We start from the raw sequence: 21,881 nt of genomic DNA on the forward strand, positions 1-21,881 counted from the left end.
AATCAGGATGGACGGTAACTTTACAGGGTAAAAAAAAAAAAGATTTAAAACACAGAGGATTCCCCTCTAGGCTCAGCTTCAAAATTACAAAAACAGGAATAAAACTCCCTCTTAGCGTAGGGAAAATTCACAAGCTAAAACAAAAGATAATTTAATGCATTTCCTTGCCCTTACTTACAATTTTTGTAATCTTAGATGCTCATTTAGGTATGTTTTCAGGAGATATTTCTTCTGCCTGGTCTCTCTCTCTCCGTCCAGAGAGGGAACAAAAAAGAGAGCACAAACAAAATCTCCCCTCCCAGATTTGAAAGGATCTTCTTTCCTTATTGGTCTTTTTGGTCAGGTGCCAACCAAGTTAGTTGAGCTTCTTAACCCCTTACAAGTAAAGTGATTCAATACTCTGGCCAGGAGGGATTTTATGTTATTGCATACATAAAAGGTTGTTACCCTTTCCTTTATATTTATGACACCAACAAAAATACAAGTCTGGTTAATTCTGCCATCCACAATTTCTGCCTTTGATATTTTGCAGAGGTATTTAAGACAATTTGGGGAAATTTCTGAGGCTCAACATATCTTAGGCATGAACTGTGATTTCTATGGTCTCATTGTATCACAACGTCTGTGGATGCTGCCTGTGGCTATTGTCACCCAGAAGTTCTGGCAGGTTAGAACAGTAGATAAGAAAAGGTGCAGTTAGAACCGTGAGCAGCTGGAAGGAGGCAGGAGGGGCTGACCCAGAACAGGGGACCCACGTTGGTAAACTGAAGTTAAGCTAAACTCCTCAAAGCACATTATTATTTAAAACCTACAAGGCTTGGAAATGCCACATTAAGGTAAAAACGCATATACAATCCAAAATCTGGCACTATTTGGCTGGACACCACTGGAATATCCTGTCCTATTCATCTCAGGAGGCAGGATCCCTTCTCTAGCATATCAGAGCCACTCCCTAGCTGCTGTGTTTCTGATGGATATCAGAGCAAGTCTCCCTTCTGAAAACCAAATCACTTATTTAGGCACCTAAATATGGATTTAGCACCATAACTCTAAACACCGATTTGTGAACATTTGACCTTTTCATTTGTTTTCTTGCTGAGAATGGCACATTTGGCTGCTTTAAATGCATAATGAAAATTCTGGTTACTGCAAATTGGAGGGGACCCCTATGATTGAGAACAAGATTTGATGGTAACAGCCTAAGGAAGGGCCCGTGACTTTGGTAAGGTGTGCAGTAGGGAAACTCTCTCTGATGCCCCTTAGGAACTACACAGGTTGGGAAGGATGTGTTAGAGAGGGGCTCCCACCTGTGGGATTTAGACACCTAAAATGCCTAGTACAGAGACTGGGTAAATGGGCCCGGATTATAGAATTTACATGCCTTGTTTGAAATTTTTGGAAGCCAGGAAAATTGTAAAGTCGTAGAAAAAGAAGCTCCTTTTTTCTTTTCCCATCTTTCTTTTCATAAAATCCCAGAGAAGCCCATAGAAAAGACCATGTTCAATTTGCATGCTGAAGTACCCAAATACTAAAGTTACAGCTGTGCGTGGAATGTTAACTCTGCCCCCATGTGCAAATGCATTATTATAGAGCTCTTAATTTACATGATTACAGATCATACAGAGTATAGTACCATACAAGTCCGGGGTGTGGGAATAAGATTCATATTGTCAATGTTAGAGGTGCACCAAGGGCACAAGCATACGGTTGCTTCATTTTTTGCTGAAAAGTGGGCAGGAATACAGGGAGCAGAGTTAAGGTTCATTTTGAGAAATCTTAGTCCAGCATCTTTATATTTTCCATATTTTAAAGGTTTTACCCTTTTTCTTGGCTTTCCACTTTTTTTTAAAATTTAAGAGACTAAAATATTCAAAGTCCCCCTCTTCATTATATATTCATGGCTTTCATGTTTCTTGGCTGGGGTATTAGCAGACACACTTTTCTCTATGCAATGTGACTTTTGTTTTCTAAATTTTTTCCATTTCTTCCCATGGCTAGCATATTTTGCCAAGTGGTTATCTTCAGCATTCACTATAGACGGCTTTGAAAAACTTTGTCCGTGCTGGCTACAATGCAGTTGTTTAAGAATGTCATATTGCCTTCCGCTGCCTCAGGGTTTTTATGTGGATATGGCAAACAAATAACTATAATCCTGGCAATTTTTTCCACCCCACAAAAACCACAGAAGCAAGAATCAGATTTGGAAAAATTAGTGCAATAACCCCTGCAGGCTAATTCCCTAATGCTAGTTGCTCACACATCTGTTCTAGCCTGACCCTTTTCCAAAGGGAGGGTCAAATTTGCTGGTTCCAACTTTCAGAAACTTGCTGTTCACTGCATTTTTATTCCCAGCTTAATTAGAGGTTTTGTGATTCAACGTGAAGCCCTAGGGAGCATATACAGTACCCAGATACGATTCCAGCAAGTTACAAAGAAAAAAATAAAAAAAATCCAGGGCATTAACCTTTTCATCATCAAAGAACATGGAGTCTGTGTCACCTACATCTTGCAGTGTTCCACAGGAACTCTCAGGTATCCTTTTTCCATCATGCTTTAGGCAATGAAAAAAAGAGCTAAGTAAAAAGTTAGATTATATGAAGGCAAGGGATACTATTATTTTTATTATTTTTTTAAATCCAAAAAATTCAAAGCCATTATGTTTGTTCAGAATAAAGCTGATGCCAGAGTACAGAGATGTCTGAGAGAAAAGATGGCTCAGCAGTTAGAGTGCTAACCTGGGTCTCAGGACACACATTTAATTTCCTGCCCCACCACAAACATCCTGTGTGACCATGGGCAAGTCACGCAGTCTCTCTGTTCCTGAGTTCCTCATCTGTAAAATGGGGATAAGCAGCTCCGCCCTACCTCCCAGGAGTGTTGTGAGGATAAATACATTGAAAGGTTCTGAGGTGCTCAGCTACTATCATAATGGGGATCACATAAGTGTTTAAGATAGATAGATGTCCTATTCCTGGTTAATAAATAACATATTAATATTGCCTAGAACTATACAATTTGGAAAATTGATGTTGTTTTTGACCCATAGTATTATTTGTTTGTTTTAAGCACCAGCAGCACTACTGAGCAAAATGCAGAATCCTACAGGTTGTGTTGAACCAGAAACAGGAAATGGTAGTGGTAATGAGTAGTCAGAGTTTCTCTTCTGTTAGAATGAGAAAAGATCCCAACACTAAGCTAACCGCCACCAAGACATTTAAAGGTAAATCAGAACCTACTGCACTCTATAAAGAAGACTGCTTGCCACATGGGAAGGCTTGCTTTAGTAGTGAACAGAAAAGCAGTCATCTGGAGAGGTGATGAGAGCGCAGAAGGGCCGGATGTAGGAATTCACCTTCTTCCTCCATATACATGAATTAATCTGTTTCAAGTGCTCATCTCTAGCTAATGAATAATTGAGGGAAAGTAGCCTAAATTGTGATCCATCCTTGAATTATGCTACACATATGGTTCTAGACAAAATGGGGTTAGGAAACATCCATTCTATCTTGAACAGCCACAAACTGATGGAAAGGATGGTGGCACCATCCCGTTATTACTAAAACCCACATAAGAAAACTCACTATGTAGTAGTAGGATTTTATGTTTGTATTTTGTATAATTTAGAATGAAGGTTAAAGAATAATAATGTAGCATGCATTAAATGTATTGGTGTATGATTTGACCATATTCTGCCAGCCACCCTTTCTGAAAGCAGAAAGGAATGGTCTAATGGGTCATTGGTAAAGATGCATCAGCCAGAATCTTGTGTCTGAAGCTGATTTCAAGGCAGTAAGAGGCGGTTTACTCACCCTGTGCAGTAACTGATGTTCTTTGAGATGAGTGTCCCTCTGGGTGCTCCACTCCAGGTGTGGGTGCGTCCCTGCGCCTTTGCTCGGAGATTTTTGTAGCAGTACTCGTACCGGCCACGCATGCGCAGAGCCTGCCCCCCACTCTGAGTCTACCTTAATAGTACGCATGCGCGGCCGGACTCCTCAGTTCCTTCTCTACAACGGAGGCTACCCCAACTCCGAAGTAGAGGGAAGGAGGGTGGGTAGTGGAGCACCCACAGGGACACTCATCTCAAAGAACGTCAGTTACTGCACGGGGTGAGTAACTGCCTCTTCTTCGAGAGATGTCCCTGTGGGTGCTCCACTCCAGGTGACTTAAAAGCAGTGTGTTTCAAGGAGGTAGGGACTTTGGATCTGATAGGAATGCAGTAGCTAATACAGCCCTGCCCAATCGTGTATCAGAGAGAGGGCCCTGAGTAAGGGCATAGTGTTTAACAAATGTGTGTTCAGAGGACCAAGTGGCCACTTTACAGATGTCAGCTAGGGGAACTTTGCGTAAGAAAGCCAGCGAGGCAGCCAGAGATCTAGTGGAGTGAGTTCTGATGCCGTCTGGAGGTGTAACTTTCTTTATCTGATAACACAATCAGATGCACTCAGAAATCCAGTTTGAAAGTCTCTGGGTAGAAATAGGTGTTCCTTTGGAACAGTCCGCGATGGAGACAAAAAGTCTAGAAGAGTTTCTAAAAGGTTTGGTTCTATCCAATTAGAAGGACAAGGCCCTGCGTACATCTAACGTATGCATTGTGGCTTCGAAAGAGTTTGCATGTGGTTTCGGAAAGAAGATCGGTAGATGTATCGGCTCATTAATGTGGAATGAGGAATGCACCTTTGGAAGGAATTTGGGATGTAATCTAAGGGTAACCTTGTCCTTGAAAAATAGCGTATATAGTGGATCTGCCATAAGAGCTGCTATTTCTCCTGCCCGTCTGGCGGAGGTAATTGCCACTAAAAATGCTGTAAAAGGGGGCAAGTGGCTAGGGGCTCAAATGGTTGTTGAGTTAGGCAGGATAGTACTAAATGAAGGTCCCATGGAGGGATAGGTGGTTTAATGTCTGGGTATAGGGCTTGGAGTCCCTTGAGGAAACGCTTGGTGATTGGATGAGCAAAAACAGAGATATCGTCGGTTCTGTCATAGAAGGTTGTAAGAGCAGCTAAATGGACTCTGATGGAACTGAAAGAAAGGCCAGATTGCTTAAGGTCCAGTAGGTAGTCAAGTATGATCGGGAGAGGTACCGATATGGGAGAAAGTTGTTTAGCTGAACACCATTGTGTGAATCGCTTCACTTTTGTAAATAGGTGATGCGAGTAGATTGTGTTCTGCTATGTAGGAGCACTCTTTGAACTTGGTCAGAGCAATCTAGTTCGCTTTGGGAGAACCATGTAGGAACCAGGCTTTGAGGTGAAGCATGGACAGGTTGGGGTGAAGAAATCGGCCGTGTTGCTGTGATAGGAGGTTCAGGATGAGGGGCAACGAAACTGGTGGTCGAATTGACATTCTGGTGAGGAACGGAAACCACGGTTGTCTGGGCCACGAAGGGGCAATCAGGATCACCATGGTACGATCTGTTCGTATCTTTATCAGGAATCTGTGGAGAACCGGTATTGGGGGAAAAGCATAGAGTAAGTTCTGGTGCCATGGGATCATGAATGCGTCTCCCAGGGAATGTTTGCCCAGTCCCGCTCTGGAGCAAATGTCGGGACATTTCGTGTTTTTTGCAGTTGCAAAAAGGTCTATGGTTGGGTGACCCCAAATGCGGAATATGTTGCGAATGATTCTCTTGTCTATCTCCCATTCGTGATCCCAGGGAAAGCGTCTGCTTAATTCGTCAGCTGTGGTGTTCATCACTCCGGGAAGATAGGCAGCTGATATCCGGATGTTGTTCGCAAGGCACCAATTCCAGAGCTTCATAGCCTCTGTGCAAAGCGAATGGGAGCGAGCTCCTCCCTGCCTGTTTACATAGAATATGCTGGCAATGTTGTCTGTCATTATGCATACATGTTGATTCCTAATTAGTGGGAGAAAGTGACGGCATGCATTGCGTATGGCTCTAAGTTCTAGGACATTTATGTGCAGGGAGGTTTTGGTTGAAGACCATAGCCCCTGGACTGTGTGGTGAGATGTGTGCACCCCATCCTGTCAGGGATGCATCGGTAGTCAGTCTGATGGATGGAGCATCCTGGAGAAAGCGGACTCCAGAACAGAGGTTGGAGGGAACTGTCCACCATAGTAGAAAGTCTTTGACTCCGAAAGGTATGAAGAGAGGCTTGTTTAGAGCGTGCACATTCGGTCTGTAAACCGAGGCCAACCAAGTGATGGAAGCACCTTATGTATAGTCATGCATTTTGGACCACGAAAGTGCATGAGGCCATGTGACCTAGTAGTTGTAGGCAGTCTCGAGCAGTGACCTGGAGACTGTTGCGAAGTTTTGTGGCCAGTAGGCGTATGGAGTTGAAGCTGTCGGATGGGAGAGATGCCAATCCCGTCCGGAAGTCGAAGTCTGCTCCTATGAACTCCAGGTGCTGGGTGGGGCGTAATGTGGGTTTATTTGTAGGCCGAGAGATAGGAAACAATCGACGGTGAGCCGCGTGAATCGGAGAGCTTTGTCGAACGTTGAGGCTTTGAGGAGGCAATCGTCGAGGTAAGGAAAAATTATGACCCCTTGTTTCCTGAGGTAGGCAGTGACTACGTTTAGGAGCTTGGAAAAAACACGGGGGGCCGTGGACAGTCCGAAGCGTAGAACTCTGTATTGAATATGTGTCGAGCCGAGGGTAAAACAAAGGAAGCGTCTGTGGGCCGGATGTATAGTCACATGAAAATAGGTGTCCTGTAGGTCGAGGGCTGAAAACCAATTGCCCTGCTCCAGCACTGGGATTATGGTGGGGAGAGTAACCATCTTGAACTTCTGCTTTTTGATAAATTTGTTGAGCCGCCTGAGGTCGAGGATCGGTCGCCATCCCCCAGTTTTCTTTTCTGTTAAGAAATAATGGGAATAAAAGCCCTTCCCTCGGTGTCATTTGGGCACAATTTCTATTGCTCCCAACTGAAGGAGATGTTATACTTCTTAGAGGAGCAGTTGCTGTTGAGAGGGGTCCCTGAAGAGGCACGGGGAGGGTGTGTGGGTGGGAGGCAAGGAGAGGAAGGGGATAGAGTAGCCAATTGTAATGACCTCTATAACCCACTTGTCGGTGGTAATGCTCTGCGATTGATGGGAAAATGGTCGTAGGCGGTGTCCCAAAATAGGTGCATGTGGTGTTTGCGCTGAAGTGGGAACGTTGTTTTCTAGTCCCTCGACCAGAAGTTCAAATCTGCTTATTAGTTGGAGGGGGTTGAGGCGTCATCGAAGAATTGGGACGCCGCCCCTGGTATTTCGGTCTCTGGTGTTGCTGCTGTTGTTGTTGTACCTGTGATCTATGGAAATACTGTGTATATGCGGTGTAGCGTGGACAGTGGTAAGGTTGATATCTATACTGTCACCTTCTGGTCGTAGGGGTTTGGATTCCTAAGGACCGGAGGGTTGCCCTTGAGTCCTTCATTGAATGAAGTACGTCGTTCATGGTGGAAGCAAAGAGTTTGTCACCGTCAAAGGGAAGATCTTCAATGGTACTCTGGACCTCTAGAGGAAAGGAAGAGGAGGAGAGCCATGAACCTTAGCGCATGACCACTGCTGTGGATCTTGCTGCAGTATTGGCTGCATCAAGGGCCTCTTGAAGAGTGGTCATGATATGATTTGTCCCACGGAAACTAGAGCTGTGAATTGTTGTTTCTTTTGTTCTGAAATGTCATCAATAAAGTCCATGAATTTGTTATAGTTTCTGTGGTTATATTTTGCAAGAACTGCAGTATAATTAGCAATATGAAATTGTCGCATTGAAGATGCATATACTTTACGACCAAAGAGGTCCAGCGTTTACTTTTCTTGTTGGATGGGATGGAGCAGAAATACTGCTGTTTGGTCCTTTGGTTGGCTGCGTCTACTACCAACAAGTTTGGCGCTGGATGGGTAAAAAGGAGTTCAGAGCCCTTAGAAGGATGAAGTACTTGCGATCCGCTTGTTTACAGGTAGGTAGGCTTGTAGCTGGAGTCTGCCAGATGGACTTAGCAGGTTCTAAAAGGGCTCCGTTGATTGGTAATGCAACCCTAGAGGAAGAAGAGGGATGTAGGATGTTTGTTAACTCATGCTGTTGTTCGGGGATCTCCTCCAAGTTAATTCTCAACTCACTGGCAACTCTTTTAAAAAGGTCTTGAAATTTTGAGAAGTCATCCGAAGATGTTGGGGGTGGGAGGAGTAAGGCTTCCTTAGGCGTTATCTCTGTCTCTCCTGGAATATGAGCAGGACGTGATTGATCCTGCAAGTGTGACGGTGCTGCCTGGTGTCTTGTGTCAGTGGCAGGTTCATCAGGTGGTGGTGCTACGCAGGTGTTGCTCCTGGTTGAGGTGGAGTAGCGCGTGTGTTCGAGGATACGATGCCCATGGGGCCCAATATTGCCATGGTGGTGGGAAGGGCATAGGTGGTGCCATCCAGGGGTTCACAGACCAGGGGGCAGGATCCTGAGAATAGGACGAGGTAATTTTTCTATTATCTCTGTTGACTGGGGTCTGAGGATGGGAGTCTTGATACAGTGAAAAATCCCCCTGCAGTCTGGCTTCCTCCTCACTGGAGGAAGGCTGTTCAGACCCTGATTCAGCCATTGGAGAGAAGCAGGCTTTCAGTAGGGGTGACTCAAACGTGCTCAAGCGGGGAAGCACAGGGAGGGAAGTGGTAGATCTGCCCGGAGAAATCTTGTCTCGCAGGGTTTCCTTTGTGGATGACAAAAGGTGCCCTCTTTTTGAAGTTTTCTTGTGCTTCTTTGAGGCGGGGGGGCTGTGGTGGTCAGCACAGCCAGAATCAGTGCCTGGGTCTGAAGCTGACCCTAGAGATTTCTGAAGGAGGAGCAGTTTCAATCTAAGCTCCCTGTCCTTCCATTCCCTGGAGCTAAGTTTACTGCAGTGAGCACATCTTTGGGAGATGTGTGTCTCCCCCAAACATTTTATACATTTTGAGTGGCCATCTGACAGGGGGGTAGGCTCCTTGCAGGTAGAGCAGCGCTTAAAGCCTGTGGAGCCAGGCATGTCAGAAGCGGCTGCGGCTGACAGGAACGAAGAAATTTATTAATTTTTTTTTAAGAAAAAGATAGAAATGGTAACTAACTATGACTAACAATGAACTAACAACAAACTAACTAACTCGAAGGGTAATTGTAACAAGAGGAAAGAAGTTCTTAACGAGTCTGCTGAGCTCCGTCTCAGGCCGGAGATGGTAGAGAAGGAACTGAGGAGACCGGCTGTGCATGCGTACTATTAAGGTAGACTCAGAGTGGGGGGCAGGCTCTGCGCATGCGTGGCTGGTACAAGTACTGCTACAAAAATCTCTGAGTGAAGGCGCAGGGACGCACCCACACCTGGAGTGGAGCACCCACAGGGACATCTCTTGAAGAACTGCAGACCTTTTAGGGTCACAACTTTGTTGTAGGTTTAGCATTTTAAAATAAGTAAAAGAATGCAATCAGTTTTCTTTTGCATTGCAATTTGATGTTCCTGTTCAAATGCTCTGTGTAAATCAATCCTGTTTTGTGTGTGAATGAGGAATGTGTGTGTTAGAAGATAAGTGTGAAGCCCATCACTGGACCAGATGTTCTAGGGTGGAATCAAGGACAGACAGGTAAGGGTGCCAGGAAGACTGCCCCTATTAAGATGTCAGAGGAGGGCAGATTGACGACTCTAAAAGATGTGGCAGGCACCTATCAATGGGGACAAGACTAATGAAAAAAACAAAATAAAGAATAAAAAGAACAGTTTAAGAAAACAAGCACTCGTCAAACGACAATTGATTACAGCATGACCGTGCAAAACTCATTGGTCCCAATAAAGGAAAATCACTATATAATCAGGGTGCTTTGCCATGAAACTTTGGGTTCATCCTTCCAAGTCTTCCCCGGAGCATCGTGTCGCGACTGACAGAACCCAGCTCCTCTCTACCCGTGATCAACCTAGCTGGCCACTAGATTGATCCCGACTCTGGGCTGGTAACTATAACATCAACTGGAGGGGGGGAGAGAGGGAGGGAGAGAGAGAGAGAGAGAGTGTGTGTGTGTGTGAGAGAGAGAGAGATTGAATGCATATGCTAATTGTTGTATTTCCAATAAACGTGGCGTCTTGCCTTCTCCCCTGAAAAAGATCCCATGTGCTTCTTATAAGCATAACAACTTTACCTCCACAGCACAAGTCTGTAACAACTATTTGGTTCTTCTCTTCACCTCTGTACTCTTTTCTGATATTAGAATTATCAAAACAAAAAATCTCAGTGGAAGTCAACACAATGTTGCTAATAAAAACACAAACTTGATGTCTATATTATATAGATAATAGAGGTCTGGGGGAAGCCTAGGAAGGAGCAGTAAACACCTCAACGCTATTCCAACTGACTTCTTACAATGTTTCATTTGCAGACATGCGTTTGGATAGTGGAGGATCTGGAATCTTAGAGCAGCATTTTTGTTTTTAATTGGTATGGCCGAAGTTGGTTTGAGCATTTTCTTCTTTGTTTTTTACTCATACAATGTTTCCTGAAAGCCTGAGTTCTTTGAGTTTGGTTTTGTTTTTTTATGGCTGTGACATCATAGGGAAGGTAGTTATTGCTCCTTGAGGGTCGTGTGTTTTTTTTATTTTTTATTTTTTAAAGATTTGGACATAATGACAGCAGTATGGTTTCTTGATTTATGTGGAAAGAAGAAAACACCTAAGGCAAAAAGTCTGGAATCAGCAGAAACAGCACTTTGTCTTCAAAGAGTTAGATAGGAGGCTCTCAAATGATTAATGCTTCTAACTCACATTTTTTTTTTGCAGATGTGATTGCAAGCAAGAAGATCCAGAGAAAATGATAAAAAAGTTTCAAAGTTTGAGAAGTGATTTTAATACCAAGTAGAGACTTAGAAGAAGAAGAAGAAAGTTTTCTGGGTGCTTTTTAGAGGTATAAGACCAAAATTTTCAAACACAGATGCTTAACTACAGTCACTGAAATTGATATTTAGGCACCAAAATAAGTGGCATTGTTTTCATTGGCTTTGATAGGAGCTGTGGGTGCTCAACACCTCTGAAAAAGATCAGTTTATTTAGATAATTAAATATGAACATAGGGACCTACCAATTAGGCTCCTAAGTTGAAAATTGTGGCTTAAATGTCTACATTTTGAAAAATAAGCAAAGATGAAATATTGTCACTGTCAGGTTCTCAGGTTAATCATAGTGCTCTCAAATATCTCACGTTAAATCATGGACAATGAGAAAAATTACAATATACATTTATATGGCTGTGATCCTAGATGGGAGATGGAGATTCCTTCCTATACTTTTGCACTACCTTTGGAATCGATCAGTAAGAATCCCAGCCACCTAAACTCCACGTCTGATGTCTTGGATCTGGATGAATGAAAAATCATCTTGGGAGGGGTGATCTTTTGAGAGTTGAGGAAAGATCAATTTAGGGTAAAAGGAGAAGTAAATCCGTGCCTCCTTTTGGATCAGATATTTGATCAGAATTGTTTCACGCATACAAGAAAACCCGTTTAAAAGAAAAAGAATGGTTCAACCATATAACTCTGAGAAAGAAAAGCAACACAGAGAGACAGACCATTTAAATGGTAAAGTAAACAAAAACACCTCTCCATCACACGAACATACTGGGTATGTCTAAACAGCGTGAAACAGGAGGCTCTTCCAGCCCAGGTTGATAGACTTGGGTTAACAAGGCTCATGCGATTGCTGTCTAGACAGCATTTTGCAGTTACAGTTCAGGCTCTGACATCGGGGGAGGGTTCAGAGCCTGAGCCGCAACTTCAAAGCGCTTCTACACAGTTATTTTTAGAGCACTAGCATGACCCCCGCTAGTCAAGTCTGTCGATCTAGGCTAGGAGGCTTGATGCCATGGGCTGTGTAGACACACCCACTCAGATCTCGTAAATCCCCACTAGAGCTCAGTTGAGGCCCAGTTCTGCGACCTGTATCTATCCTAATTAGATTCTTCCACCATACCCATCACTCTTATAAATGCCTCCCAGTGGGGTCTAAAGTGATGTAGCTACCCAGAGCGGAAATTACATGCAGATTTAAAACCAAATTAAATTTCTATTTATGTATGACATGCTATGCATTTTTACTAGCAGAGACAAAGTTGAAGAAATGTGCTTTGCGCTTGGAATGGAAAGTAGTGAGGTTTGTGGTCATTCTTAGCGGCTAGTCCAAGACTATGGAGCAAACTGCCACAGGAACAAATAGTGCTCTGTCTCCTGGAAAATTATTTTACACTTTGTGGCTGAGGATTCCATTGTGTCAGAAAAGCATGGCTGGCCTCACAGCATGAGGAGCGCTTTTAGGTACAGCTGGCCCAGATCACTGAAAGCTCTGAAGACAAGGACCGAGGTCTTGAACATGATGCAATATTATAATAGTATGTGGCAACAGATGTTCACACATGCAGTCCCACTGAAGTCTTGATAAAATAGAGAAAAATGTTGTAGGAATTGCTGACAAGGGAAAAAATGTATACGAGGCTTGGAAAATGTACTGCTGGAATGTCACTCTTTCCATAAAGTCCATCTAATCCAAAGGATAAGTATTTTGGTGATTTCACGCAGTTACCATGTGGTCTGGTGAGAGTGGATATGGTCCTATACTGCAAAATCCAGAAAAAGTACGTGTAGGGAACATTGATCTGGTAGAAAAAGCAGGGCTTGTGGTGGTCTTTTGTTTTTGAACTTTTAGCAGACATTTATTATTGCAAACAAAACTGACCAATTTCTACAGCAATCTAATAAAAAGTGGCAAATCTATATTTGGACCAATGTTTGAGATAATTTCAACAGACCAGTCATGAGATTAGAGTTTCTTTCTCTTCACAAGATCTTACAGGCTGCATCTAATTTAGAGAACTTTGTTCTTAAATTTATTGTTGGGCAAGCAATTTTCTAACTCTGAATCATAGAATAAAGCTACCTCAGTGAAGCTAGGACACTTAGAAATTATTGAGTTCCAACATCAGAACAGAAGTTAATCCAAGAGATGCTCGTTGGACCCAGACAAAAGGATTAGGTACATGGAAGAACCTGGGTGCTAACGGTGGAACATAATAGGCTCCTAATCAAATTTTTGTTCTCTAGGGACGTCAACAACGTTTGACAGACCTAATTTCTGATAGTCACAATCTAAGTTGTTTTCTTCTCATTAGCTGCATCTCCAATGGTCTTAGCATGATTGGTTTTAGAAGTACATTGGTGTAGGTCTTCTCCTGTGACAGAGCGCACTAGAGGAAGTACAGGTAATAAAATCTCTCAGATTTTGGAGATGTTTCAGTACTTTCACATACAGAGCTGAGCAATTAAGGTCTTCAACTTCTCTATTGTTTGTAATTCCACTTACCATGCTTAGAGGCAAAACATCTTTCTTCCTCTGGCACTACAGGTGAGTCAATATGAGTAAAGAATGACTAGACGTAGGGAGATATCGTATAAAAAAATCCATCTTGATAGATATTGCCGGGTGCCTGGGGGAAATATAGAGCCTGAGCCAGGTTGTGCAGAATCACGGATGAGCTGGCTGAGATGCTTCTGGTGATGAGTCTATAATTTTTATCACAGTTAAGATTCCTGTTTTTTGTTGCATGGACTCTGTAGAAAGATGCAACTTCACAAGGAGAAACTAGATTTCTAAATAGGTTAAGTATGGGATGGATCACCTGATGTTTACCTGTTCTGTTCATTCCCTCTGGGGCACCTGGCATTGGCCACTGTCAGAAGACAGGATACTGGGCTAGATGAATTTTTGGTCTGACCCAGTATGGCTGTTCTTATGTTCTTAAGTAACTGTCAAATATCTGAGGACATTATTCCAGAACACATAGCAATGCCTAGGGAGATAGAATTTGTACATGGACCTTAGTGAGAGATGGACTTGTCTCCGAGCATTGTATTATGATACCTAGGATATCCTAGAGTAAGGAATAGAAACCCTGCATTTTCTCTAGATTTGAACAAGGTAAGGCAAAGAGAGGGCTAAAGCCAAAAAAACCATTGGGTCTTGTACTATTCAATAGTTTCAAATAGGCCCTGAAAAACCATTAAATGTTAATAAGTTCAGAAGTCTGAAATGCCATCTTCTCCAAGAGAACAGCCTTTATTGATTCTCCCTCCATCATCTTATTACTGACCATGATCATCATCTCTGTGGAAGTGAACAGCCTGGATGAAGAGTACCACAGACTATCCTAGCGTTGGTCATTTATTTTGCTCTCTTTTTCTTTTCTATGATTGCAATTTACTTCTCATAGCTCTGTTAGAGATGGTTTTATTTGGGATTCAAAATGGAGGATGATCCATTTCTCACTTAAGCTAGAACTCATATTTTAATAGTATTGACCCTGATGGCTGCAGTCTGGAATTAGCTCTGGAAAAGGAAGTAGCTGGAGATACACGAACTGGGTAACTGAAGTTGAAGGAAGCCACCTTGGTTGTTGCCACTAGGAATCCCCACAGTATAAAGTGAAATAATAATCTTTGTATAGAGACTGCAACCTTGGATTGACATGAGTAACTAGACATGGGTGAGGCCTCATTTCTTGGGAGACAGGATTAGGGAGGTAAATGAATCAGAAGGCTGGAAACAAAATGTCTGTATTAGCTAAAATAAGGGGGAGCACCCAATGGACAAGATAACAATGGATAAGTCTGTAATGTAAAATGAGGTAAAGAGTAAGTTGTGCATGGACAATGCGTGCTGTATAGGGATTGGTTCCTACAAAGTGACTAAGCCAATTCCAAAACCTGTGATGCAATGTACACTAAATGCAATGGATGTGTAAATGTGTATAAAGGAAGAGGGTTGCTGTGTAACTTTGGATGCGTGGTATTCCCTATACCCATCTGCGCCTGAGTCTGATCAACTCAAGTGTGCTTTCATTGTATGCCAGTACAGAAACCTCAGTGATGAGTTCAAAATTGAGCTAAGTTCTTGGGAACCAAGTGGATAAAGTCTTGGATGCTACTGAGAGGGGACAGACTCTCAGAAGCTATCCCAACATACTCCTGAGTGGATAAGGTCTCAAAGGCAACCCCAAGAGAGACTTATTTCTTTGCTTGTACTTTATCTGTGTTCATTGCATATTGGCTTCACACATAAGACCACACATTTTGTGTTACACACTGAACTGGATTACATAACTGAAATTGCATTCTCTTTCACTTCCCCACCACATATTGACTACACTGTGACAGTCCTGGGCAATAACTTAACGAGTGTGTCAGTCATCTGAGCCATCCATCATTTTAAATTTTATTTTATTCTAAATAAAGGAGGCAAAAGACTAATACTTTGTGCCAACAGACTCAACCAATGTTTATCAAGATACATTTATGGTTTTTAAGGCTGGGAAGGACAAGTATGATCATCTTCTCTGACTCTTTTGCATAACACAGGCCATGGAATTTCACTTAATTCCTGTATCAGGCTCAAAACTTCTAGTTAAGCTAGAGCAAAGAAACTTCTGTATCAAATTTGCAACATTTGAGACTTCCTGGACTTCAAAAAATAAACAATGAATTCTGTTTTGTTCCCAACATAGGAAAGTGGTTTTCCTTTATTATTTAAAATTGATATCAGCATTAGAAATAAGAACCACGATCAAGAAACATAATTTTAACTCAGAGGACAAATTCATATCAAATTGCAGGATGTTGCAATACATATAAAGGGTGTTTGAGCCGTCTATGGCTCAAATACATGCAAATCAAGTATTTCTTAAATATCAAAGAAATGTGATCCATACAAACTACAGCCACAATTCCCAAGCCTAATATTACTATTTTAAGATCTATATTACTCTATTTGGCTTGAAACTTTCATTATAGTTACTGAGACGTGTGGGTCATTCCTCATGCAGCCATATTTATATTTATTCTTATTATAAAAAGTTAATGCTTGAGTGTGCAGCAAGCCCAAGAGTGTAGTATCCAGAATAAATCTCGTAAGTGTCTAGAAAATGGACAGAGTCTATTTACCACAGTATTTTTCATTTGTATGGGTGATACAGTGGGTCATTATGACAAGGTGAAAGGTCTTTAAGCCTTCATTTTTAAGCCACAGGTGTTCTTTGTAGAGATTTTTTTTAATAAAGAATATTATTGGTCCTTTAAATTAACTCTTATTGCAAGTTACCACATCTGTGCTATGTGGTAATGAAGCAGGGAGAGAGGTCATAGCAGGGGACTTGTACTTGAAGAAAACATCTGGACATTGCTTTGAGATTCACTAGCAGCTTATATTTTATTAAGCAATAAGGAAATTTATACTAAATTCAACTGTAAGATTTAGACAGGTTAACAGGTTAATAAAAGTAAAATGAAAAAGCAAGAAGTGGAAAAATTTAGCACGGTCTTCCCAATTAATTCCAATTCAAGAGATTAAATTATCAATAAAATGGCAGCATTCATTTTATAAGATTCCTTGGGTAATTAATATGTTGATATATTATGATATTTTCTCTTTTACAGTAGAGCTAACATTAATTACCAATATACTATGTAGTGAGCTATATGCCTCTTTCTGGGCAATAGTTATTTCTGTTACTACATCATTCAGTTCTGGAAAAGATGCCTTTAGAGGATGAACTTGTATCCTTTTACAGGCCACAGTCTCTGTCTCTCTCTCAACTTCCCATTGGTTGATAAAAGGCAAAAGATATACAAGTCTGTATGCAACAACTGCACCTGCGAGGATAATAAAGATCAGTTTTAAGGCTGGATTTTGTCTATCTAGAGAGATATACATAGAGAGAGAAGAATTTGGGAAAAAATCTACTCATCAATGCAAGAGACATTTAACCTTCAATGGACTCCTCAGCGGGAAGTAGCACTAAACTTAAAGGGCTGAAACTCTGTGTGACAGTTGGTTCTCAACTAGTAATGCTCTGGCTAAATATTTAAGAACTATCCTATTAAGTAATCAAAGCTAACACATTAGCTGGGTCAGTTGACTGACTATTCAGCTACTTGAGACAGCTGCTTCATGGAGCAGAAGGGCTAGAAATGTTTATAATACACATTTAGCAAGTCCTACATTGAGAGTACCACTGGATAGTGCGCTCATGAGACATCTTCTCATTTGAAGATATTTACATTTGCAGCTGCCAATACCACATTTTTATTGTATATACCACACTCATCCACATAGTGTCTGAGCACCTTCCGGTAAAGCATTAAGCAATGTGATCACCATCTCTCACATATATGTTCTCTCATGCTCCCCTCATGGTAAGAGGCATGTGCATTTTCAGTCCATTGCTTAAATGTCAACCTATTTCATTCTTACAAATCTTAATTTTTTTTATTACACAGAGCTTCTTTCCACTGACACGTCCATTATAACATACACCCTATATGCAATTTATTAATTTCCAATCAGAGATTCCAATGCAAGTGATACAGGGCTATACATTTCAGTTTACTCACAGCAGTTTTAATAAAATAATCCCACAAACAAGTTATAAAAACTATTATAGATCAACCACAATGGAAACTGCTCCAGCAACAATGGCTGCAAGTGAAGTTCATTATAATGTATATTGATGCCTGCTAGAAAAATATCATTGCGAACGGTACATGAAAAATATTAAGACAGGACACAGGACTTTTTTTCCCCTTCCCATTGGGTGTTTTATTTTATAGCATTTGCATCAGTAATCAACACTTCAACAACAGAAGCTGGCATGATAGTGAGGAAAATTGAGTAATTCTCTCTCAAACAAATGTGACAAAATGGTTTCACATCGGGATAATATTGCACAAATGAATCAATATATGGAGAGAGAGAGGAAAAAGAGCAGGAGTGAGCATCTTCAACATGGATTGTGAGGAAAAAAGGCACTATTTAGCTGTGTGTGTGTAGTTAAAAAGTAAAAGTCATGAGGCACAATCCATGTTTCTCAAAGTTACATTCAGTACTGCTTTAGAGATGCTCACAACCCTAACTCTCTTAATACAGAAGCTACAGAAAATTTATGATCTAGTATTAGACAGTACAAGTGTCTAAACACATTTATAATTACCATATGTGCTATCAAAGTCTTCACAAAGAGGGCTCAATTTATAAATAGCGCTGCAAGAGTTACATAGCTGCATGGGCTTAAAGTACAGAGTATATCCTGACAACTAATCACCCATTACAATTTCTGCAAGTCTGATCTCCAGTAGTCATAAAATAAGCTCCACTTTTAAAGAGCTAAACTGGCAGTGCACTTTGAAACAGGTTTTTCATCTGGCTGCCTAAGCAGCATAGTTTAGACAGCATCACAAACATTTCTTTTTATACATACCTTTTCAATACCAGTGAAATTGATGCAAAAACATAATAGCAATTGGACCTCCCTTGACATAAACAGCACTAATGTAAAGTTATAGTAGGCAAATGTGTACTATTGGAACGCAGAAGCAGCTAAACATCTTAAGAAATGTGAAATATCTAGAAAAAGCATTCCAAACTCCCAGACAGACTGCTTCCCCTTTGCTACATTCTAAAAGTATAAACTGTGATTCCTGTTTTAAATCATCTAAGAGGAATTCATGATGTGTATAATAAACAGAATATTTGAACATAAATCCATGCACTGTACATAGCATTGATTTTGGGGCTTCCATTTCCTAAAATATTTTAAATATTGTGCATGAACACAAAGGGTGAAATCCTGGCAACATTAAAGTCAATGGCAGAGCTCCCACTGACTTTAAAGGGCCAGAATTTCACCCCAAATTGCTCCCATAAAGCAAATCTCTTCCTGCTACCTCTGCATACAGCCTCCATTGACTTCAATGGGGGATGTGCATGCAAAAGGCTGCACAATCAAGTCCAATGATCACACCATCTGCAAGTCACTAAATTTCACTGGACTCATTAGGGGAAAAGTACTGAAACAAATTCTCACTTATATACTGTAAATTACTTTTAATAACCAGTGATTTGGAGAATTACAGAATACAAGACTAGAGTAGCTTATTAAAAATGTGTAAAGTTGATTATCCCTTTAAGAAGCAGAAGTTTGACTGTTTGAGGTCAAAGGATTTTAAAATACTCCCTGAATGAATTATTTCATATGATATAAAAGTAGCCACAATTTTGATTCCTCCTCCACCCCAACATGTAATATTAATTAATATTTTTAAATTAGTACGTTTCTAAAGACATGCATATTTCTGTATCACGACTCTCAATTTTATCAATTCACAGCAAGTAGAGGACAGGAGTTGTATTATGTGAGGAAATAAAAGATTTTTTCCATGATGTGAACTATGAAAAATAAATGTCTCCTTTAAAATGGAGACATTTAATATATTTTTAAGATGACTATTGGCAAAAGAGGAGCAGAAGTTCAAAAACTATATTTATATGATTATATCCTGGCAAAACTTCCACTGATTTCAGCAGAGCCAGGATTTCACCCATAGTTTTCTTCTCAAACTAAGGCATTTGTTTGCATGTTTAAATGCCTTATTTCGTTAGCTAGTTGGGTACCGTGTTTTCACTTTGCATCTGTTCAGAGATATTCTGAAAATTTTACAAAAGGATCGAGAAAATAAGGTGCTTTAAGCAAATAAATCCAAATTATATGGGGGACAAAATGTGATCTGCCCTAAAAATGTTCATTTTTTTAAATGATAAATATCCACTGTATTTCCAAAATTTACCAGTCTAACAGAAAATTTCAGAACTGCAATAGCCACTCTATGATGACTCTCCAGTACTTCTTGTCCAGCTAGACAACCAGCTAGTAGAAGAAACATAAATCAAGTAGCAAATCCTGTTCCCCAGTGATGTGTTGGCATTATTAATGAAGCTGATACACAGGAAAGGAATCAAGCAAAATCCTGTCTGGTACATGCTACATAAATCAGTAATCAGAAAGAAAGATCCATCAGTACCTAATTGAGGCGAACAGCTATTTGAGAAAAAAAAAATTTTTTAAATCTCAAAAGAGGAAGGTCCAAAGGATAGTAAAGCAAATTTAAAGTTAGTACTGGATAGTGGATCAATTAATCTTTTCATAATTGGATCATTATGTTTTTGGCAGCAAACATCCAATGTACACATGATTTTCAACTCTCAATCATTTTCATATTACAAAAAACAAATGAATTAAAGAAATTCTATCTTAATAACTTTACACTACTGCTTTAAGCACCATCCTTAGGGATTCAGATACATGTCACATTATCTCCTTCCCCCCACCCCAATCAAACCCAGGGAAACTAATTTTTATAAACTGAAGGTGAAAAAAGGGGTAATTACCGTTATTTTTAAAAAAGTTACATGTAGGTATTCACTGCAGTTTGTTAAAACACAGTGTCCCCAGTACCCAAACATCTGTTCACTAATCTCAACTACACTTAATCTACCAGGTGTTTCAAGCTGCTAATAATGGCAAATCATACAAGTTTACAATAGTGATGTAAGGCAGTTACATACACACATTTATGTCAAGTTCACCGTGTCTCAACCACACATTTGATTTTCTTTTTTCTCTTTCAAATGTTATAAAAAGATACAGACTAATTTTAGGTAAAGAGAACTTCTGGACAATGTGCTGTGTTAGTAGTAAAGTTGTAGAAGTCATTGAAGTGCATTTCAGTGATGTCCAACAGTTAACTAAAATAGGAAGCAGAACAGCAGATGAGATGGTTTTTACTTCACATGTAACAAAACTGGTGCAAAAACCACTTTCAGCTAATTACTTGTAACCTTTTGGTCCAAATACATAAAATATGCAGTATTTACAGCATTTTACTCCTTTTGTAAATGCAATGCTTTAAAACACATTATAAAGCACCTTAGTAAAAATATTCTACAGGTAAAAGTATAGAAGAAGTAGGAAAACCCAAACCATACCACAGCTCACTAATGGAGTCATAATATGGATTCACCAATATCTCAGTTTACAGTCATTACGAAGAATCCATGGAGCAACTTGATACTGAATTTACTAGGGTTTTTTTATATTGATGTATAAGCATTAACTAGAACTGCAGGCAATGCCAACTTCTTTGCAGAATTTTCCCAACTTCAGTTGGGGTGAGGGAGGAAAAGGAAATACTGCCTTGATTCTCTTTTTACAATATTAATATGGAAATTATTTTTTAAAAACACTAATGATTAGTTATAACTTTTCTTTTTAATAAAACCACATTTATATATGGGCAAATCCAGCAGCAGCATTTCTTAGCAGAACACGATTGATCATTCCAATGAATATCATGTAACGTGACTCACAAAAACAAAGCACAGATGTCAACCAGTTATTAACACTATTCATAATTGTATACAACCAAAATCTCCATGTAGAAGCTGGGAAAACAGTTGATTTCTTGTTTACAGAAGTTTAAATGAAAATAAATTGCTCTGAGAATCAACAACAGCATAAACAGAAGCATTTTTTGTTTATATTTTCAACCAAAACCTCTGTGCAGTTAATATCTGTAAAGGAAAATGTAGGTTTCTTCAGGGAAAGGGTAGTAACTCCCACTGAAACTATTAGTTAGATAAAAGAACTGAAGCTTAAGTCAAGTATCCAACACCTTTGGTGTGAGCCACAGCCCACTTTCCTCAGCTCTAGAGAGAAATACCTCAGAGGTCTACCAGCAAACTATTTTCCAGGGCTGAGAACTAAGATGACAAAGTGACCAAAGGTTTAGTCCATTAATCTAACAGTATACCTTGTTCTTAGTTCGACTTAGGGTAAATCTTTTCATAGAAAAAGTTTTGCGTCAGAATATACAATTCTCCATCTTTTTCCCGAACTGCATGTGCTCTGACAAACTGAAATTGCTCCAGTGCAAATTCATAGAACTCATTCTCCATTTTCCAAATTTCCGACTGCTGCAGCTTGGCAATGGTTTCTTTTGTTGGGAGCTTTTTCTCTGTTGTTTTCCTAAGATGAGACTTTTTTCCTAAATGGAAAATGA

General features: G+C 40.3%; 1 protein-coding gene across 2 annotated transcripts in view; it reads right to left on the reverse strand.

Annotated features, from left to right (window-relative positions):
• Positions 1-20,587: 20,587 nt before the first annotated feature.
• Positions 20,588-21,881, reverse strand: part of HS2ST1 (heparan sulfate 2-O-sulfotransferase 1) — a 169,761-nt gene continuing 168,467 nt past the window's right edge. For both annotated transcript variants that reach the window (XM_054036534.1, XM_054036532.1), the window contains one exon: positions 20,588-21,866. In XM_054036534.1, coding sequence (XP_053892509.1) covers positions 21,640-21,866 — 227 coding nt within the window. In that variant the 3' untranslated portion in view covers positions 20,588-21,639. The remainder of the gene's footprint in view (positions 21,867-21,881) is intronic.

This window comes from Malaclemys terrapin, chromosome 8 (genome assembly GCF_027887155.1).
Source record: "Malaclemys terrapin pileata isolate rMalTer1 chromosome 8, rMalTer1.hap1, whole genome shotgun sequence".
Lineage (NCBI taxonomy): Eukaryota > Metazoa > Chordata > Testudines > Emydidae > Malaclemys > Malaclemys terrapin.